Genomic DNA, 6,000 nt, shown 5'->3' with positions numbered 1-6,000 from the left:
ATCCACACTTCAGCTTCTCTAATACCCATTTGCATTCTAAAATAAAAAGAAAAATTCTTCTGGATGTCTCTTTTCAAGTCTGAGAGTCCAAGATTTGGCAACAATCTCCTGATCGCTGTGGATCAAGAAATTCTGTCTCCCCTAGCTCATACTGTATATAACCACTTAGCTGAGCACAATCCAAGAGAACCACTAACAACCCACTGATAGGATAGAGCTTTGTTTTCCACCATCCCCACTGATTTACTCTGTGGTCCTTGATTACAGCTACCTGTGCTCTGCTAACAACATTTTCAGTTTCTAGCACATGATAGTTTCAAGTGAGATTAGTGATCTCAAGGTCCCTTCTGGTCTTAAACTATGAAACTATTAAAAACTTGTCATGTGACCCTACATCTATCCCAGTGCATGAATGAGGCTAATATTCAGATGATCTGACTTCATCTGTTTCAGATAATCCAGAGGGTATCTTGGGGAGAAAAAAAGCCTCTTTTCATTAGCCCTGCAAGACTGAACATTTTATTCATTGTTGTTGACCGTTTGCTAAATGATCCACTTCTTAAATGTCTGTAGGATTCATTTCACTTTATTCTATTTTGCTTTCTAGTGATAGCGTCTGCCATGGTAAGAGTCACAAAAAGCGTTTGTAAACAGTATCCAGTTATGCTCCATGATGCCTTTCTAAAGTGATTTTCACATATTTCCAGCTGTCTTGTGCCATCCAACTAGTCTTTTTGCATTCTAATCTGTCCCTGTACAGATATCCTTTTTTGGCACATACTGTTAGTGTGATGAGGTCATCAAGGAAATACATGTTGCCCGTGTACCACTTGCTGAGTTTTAAAGGTTGCCTCATTGACCCTATCATTGTCTAGTACCTACACTCTAAAGTAAAAGGTCTTTACATTGCAAGCAGGAATAATGCCTGCCTACCAGATTAATCTGAGTGTAGACAACTCGGAGACCACATATTATATAATTATTTGTTGAAGGATGTGCCATCACAATTTAGTTCCAACTCAAAATAAAGCCAAACCCGAACAACTGGCCAGCTTAGATTTGTGCACCTGAAGTTAAGTGAATGAGCCAGTTCTGAACTGGATTATCATTCAGAGATAGGAAATGCCTTTATTGGCCAGATATGATAAATTTCCAGACAGTCTGAATCCAGCAATATGGCGCACAAGGGTAGAGAGGATATCATAACAAAATCTTCATCTCCTCCTTTGGCTCCACAGAAGCAATTCAAGTGAGCTTGAATGTCCTGGGTGTGCTTCGTAAGCATAGGTCAGCTGGATGTGGAAACCTATGCCATGACTTTCTGAAGTGAACAGTAACATTTCATATGAACAGAGTTTCCCAGAACCCTACCTAAGAAAATAAATTTCAGTGGGAACATGTGAATTTAAAAACTCTACAACTGTAATTCACTCTGTAATAAGATGAATAAAACCAGTATTAACAAGACTGAAAAATCTGTACTGTCTTAAGATCATCAAATTGTAAGAAAATAAATTGTGTTTGAAGAGAAAAGCTCATAAGAACTATTTGGGCCTGTTGCCGCTCTAAATCAGAGAAACAGTAAAAATATAACAGATGGAATGAACTCACAAAATTATTTCAAAACTCTGACATGGCAATTAATGTAGTAAAAGGTTCGATCTAAGTGCACTATAAAATGTCTATATATTGTACAGTATATATATGGACAAAAATGCACTAAGTATTATGAAGATTAAATTGATTCATAAAGGCAAATAAGGTATAAACATGAACCAAAGTGTCTCTGGAGGGATGTTTATTTCCCACTGGCACGCTGTCGAGCCTGAGATACGTGATAGTAACAATCTGCTGGGTTGCACCTTCCGCTCGGGCCTGGAGGCCCCTGGGGACCTGGTGATCCTGGAGTGCCTGGGAGGCCTGGCACACCAGTGGCTGATAAAATAAAGATTGCAGTTAGCATAGACATCATCATTGTGCATATGAGCAGCCTCTTGGTATTCTCAAAAGCCTGGTCCTTTGCAGCAACTAAACAGCAAGAGACATGGAGTCTGATTCTGGCCACCAAAGAAAATCAGGGGTTACCTTATGAAAATCAATGGAATTACACTGGTCTAAAACTGGTGTGAGATCAGAATCATGTACAAAGAGTGCGTATTTGTTTTACAATGATAAAGCTAGAGACATTTACCTGAAGGGCCAGGTGGACCAGGATTACCTGGGAGTCCAATACCAGGCTCACCTCTTTCCCCCTTCTGTCCTCTGTAACCTACAAAAGATAAAAAGATAAAAAGAATAAGAGTGCCCTGTAAATATAACAATCTTTTTTCTAGGCACCTTACTGACACAAAACTACCAAAACAAACGTGAAAACTGATGCCCATTTTTTCTGAGGCTGGTAATCCAGCTATTGTACTATTTACCATCCTTTTTATTACACATGGGAAGATTTCTACCAGTAGCTGATAGATTCTGAGACAGTAGAGTATCAATGGATCAACTGGCCTCACCCTTTCCAAAGATTTTCTGCTACTTTGGTAAAGACTTCAGGACAAAAAAACTGAACATATATCCTGCTTCAATATTAACCACAGGGTGAAACGATATATGGTAACAAACAAAAAATTAGATGTAATAGAAAAAGTAAAAAACTTGCCTACGATGTATCTAAAGAAAGATTATGGGACTTGACAGTCTGTTTAACTGACCTAATTCACTACAATGTGCTCAGAATAGAATAGAATGCCAGCGGATAGCTTATATACCAAGGTAGTCAAACTTTCTGACCACCAGTAGCTCAACATCTCCCAGGAGCTACTGCAGCTAAATTTTTATCATTTGTATTATGCGTGTATTATAGATTGTAAGATTTTTGGGCGGGGCCTAAATCCTCCTGAGGGTTTGTAAAGTACTATGCATAGCTATGCCACTATATAAATGGGGGATGGGGGAGGAGCCCTTTAGTTATAGCGTACATCCACAGTGGTCTTCACTTTTAATACAGCGTTGCTGGAGCCTGTGAAGATTACAGGTTCCAGCATGCAACGGACGAGTGCTCACATGCTCAATAACTATGGATGGCACATTTGGATTTGTGCTCTGCACAGGCTACTACTCTGTACTGAAGATGAGTGGCTATGTTTGTTCAACTGTATGCAAACAAATTCAACCCTCAGCTGAATGAGAATTAGGTTCAGCCCTCCTGTTTCTGGGCAAGCTGTCAAGATGGTTCCATCAGCTGGGAAAACTCTGGATGTCCTTAGAATAGTAGTACAAGGGTCACTGAAATGATAATATTGCTTACAATTTCCCTCATCGTCAAAAAATAGGCCTGTGACTTTTACATTAAAGCAAAATGACTGATGGGAAATAAATATAGTTTAAGAGGAATAATAAATCTGACACCAACATCTAACTTTTATAAGGATTTTTGGGAGGCCCATTCTTCTCCTCCATGCAAGAGTAAAAGCGGGTGGGGTGGTGACATGCACTCAAGATACACTGAGAATTAATGCTCCATCCCTGGTTAAATTGCAACAGAGAAGATTAAATTTGCTGTGGATAAGGAACCACTATATTTCCAGTGTCTTACTATGTCAAGTAAGCTGCGCCTTTTTGGAGAAGCTGTCCCCCAATGAGAGGAAAATTAGAAGAGAAGGATTGTGAGGTGACCAATGAGCACTGAGTCAATTGTTATCTGAACAATAATGGGACTGGTAGTTGTATGGCTGAAGTAGCCGGTTAGCACTACTACATGGCAACACCCCTTCTTGTGACAACTCATGAACAAAATGGGAGGACATATAAGTATTGTGGGCACCAAATGAAACTATGTAATAGAATGGTACGCAGATTCATACAACTTTTCTATTAAACACATGATCATCTTAAATTTCAACAGAAAACCTATTATCAACTGCCATCATCCTTGGTCTCAGAGCAAAGCAGCGATTGGTAATTTAGTCTCCTCTCTCAACATCCCAACATCTCCCTTCAACACTGAAATGATAATTGTAGTCCATAAAATCCAAAACAGTAGAATACGCATGCAATGTGACATGCATGACAGGACAATCATACAAAAACAGGCAGGTATCTAAAAAGAAATCAAGCAACTGAATAATTCAGACAGAAAAAAAGCTCTCTTTACATCAGCTGTGCATTCTGGTAGCCGAGCCCCATTAAACAGAACTGTCTAAGACATCCACACACAACTGTGAAACCCCCAATACAAAAGGTGAAGGAGCTCATATTCGGTAATGGATCTTGAATTGTTTTTAAATTGGCATGATTAACAGTATTTGTGACTATATAAGTTAGCTGACTATGGAAGTTTTGTGCAATTCATTGCAGTTGCTACTGTTTGTGAAGGTCAATCACATAATTAAGAAGCTGATTACATTTCCTATTTATTATACCTCTATGTGTCTTAATTTTACAATTAGTAGTTAGAGTACAGTTTATCAGAACAAACCCAGCTAATTATACTTTAACAAAACAGTGCTACCATTAATCATTTATGTTTTGTATTTCTATATGCATGAGGCACAAAGAAATCACATTTAAAATACATCATGTTTACAATGTTTATAACATATCATATGTACATAATAATGCGGTCAGACAGGGACTGAGGCAGATTGACAAATACTGTAAACATTACTGAATTTCAAGTCAATAATAAAAAACCCCCTCAAAAACAATACTATATACACCAGGCACATTGTATGAGTGAAAATAGTATAAACAATGGCTAAGTGTGTTTGAGTACATATTCAAATGAGTCTTTTGTACATATTGGCATAGTAAGTTTCAATGACACCAACATTTAAGAAAACATTTCTCAGGTAACTTTTCTAAAAATAGTGCTTTATTTTACAGTGTGTGAACACTAAGAAAAACATGTAAGTATATTATTGGAGCACCTTTCCGAAACAATTCAGTATTTAACTCTTGCAATAAAACAGTTGATTTTATATGAGGTATATTTTATGCAGAAGTAGGTCCCATGATTACACTTCTGGAGGATAATATTACAATCTACCTGAGCAAATTTTTAACAAACTCATATCAGGCACAGAGGAATATAACTATACACCTAAGCAAGGTTTTAGGTTTATTACAAAAAACCCAGGCACAGATACGATGCTGTGTATTTTCTGTTGGCAGAGTTACAATTTCAGTAACAGGTTTTAATTTAATTCAAAAGGCTCACAAAGGCAACAGTTTTCCTAAAGTCTTTTAATTGTGTTCTGGAAGTTTTATTTTATTGTAATTCTTAAAACAACAAATACCCAGAAGATTTAGGCCCAACAGTATAATATGTGGATAGTTTTGGTAAACACTGAGTAGTGTGCAGAAAATATATACTATAATGGTAGAGTGCTGTTTTCTTCTCATAGACTGATTTGACTGGAATTTTACATACACTTTCTATATAGTGCTAACTGTAATAGTCTGTCTGCAGCATCATTACTAATAGTGATTAATACTAATAGTAATATTAATTACTAATAGCAATACTATTAATTACTAATAGTAATACTAATTCTGCTAATAGTCTATCAGCAGCATCACTACTCTCATCCAATAGTATATATTCAGGAGAACACAATTACAGGAGAAAAGTCACTTGAGTTATTTAATTTAGAAAAGCTTCAACAAGATTTTTTTTATGCAGTCCTGAGTCTCTTCTCCCCACACTGATACTCATGGGAGCTACAAGAGTAGTATCTAGAGAAAGATGAGGCTCTTTAGCATACATGAGAAGGGAAAGGAAAACAATGCCAAAATATCTGGTGCATTTTACTGTGTAAATAATCTAGATATTAAAGAACTCTGAAATACAAGATACCATACCATAAACAGTTGTAAGAACAAAATTCTCCTGTCTGATCTCCCCCGGATATTTTGTGTGTAGGGCTAGATCAGCCAAATCTGTGGTTGCAAGAATCATGTTTACCGCTTATGCTCTAGTGTAATATGGTATATGAAAAACAA

At 37.1% G+C, this 6,000-nt stretch overlaps 1 protein-coding gene across 1 annotated transcript in view; it reads right to left on the bottom strand.

Moving 5' to 3' along the window:
* Positions 1-1,794: 1,794 nt before the first annotated feature.
* The window catches only part of COL19A1 (collagen type XIX alpha 1 chain), a 335,594-nt gene continuing 331,388 nt past the window's right edge, over positions 1,795-6,000 (bottom strand). Inside the window, exons 48-49 of the mRNA XM_075063425.1 lie at positions 2,192-2,269; positions 1,795-1,935 (exon numbers count right to left, since the gene is read on the bottom strand). Of these exons, the coding sequence (XP_074919526.1) occupies positions 1,799-1,935; positions 2,192-2,269 (215 nt within the window). The 3' untranslated portion in view covers positions 1,795-1,798. The remainder of the gene's footprint in view (positions 1,936-2,191; positions 2,270-6,000) is intronic.

Source organism: Chelonoidis abingdonii, chromosome 3, assembly GCF_003597395.2.
Source record: "Chelonoidis abingdonii isolate Lonesome George chromosome 3, CheloAbing_2.0, whole genome shotgun sequence".
Classification (NCBI taxonomy): Eukaryota; Metazoa; Chordata; order Testudines; family Testudinidae; genus Chelonoidis; species Chelonoidis abingdonii.
The sequence above is the reverse complement of the archived record's forward strand: the minus strand, read 5'-3'. Positions and strand labels throughout refer to the sequence as shown.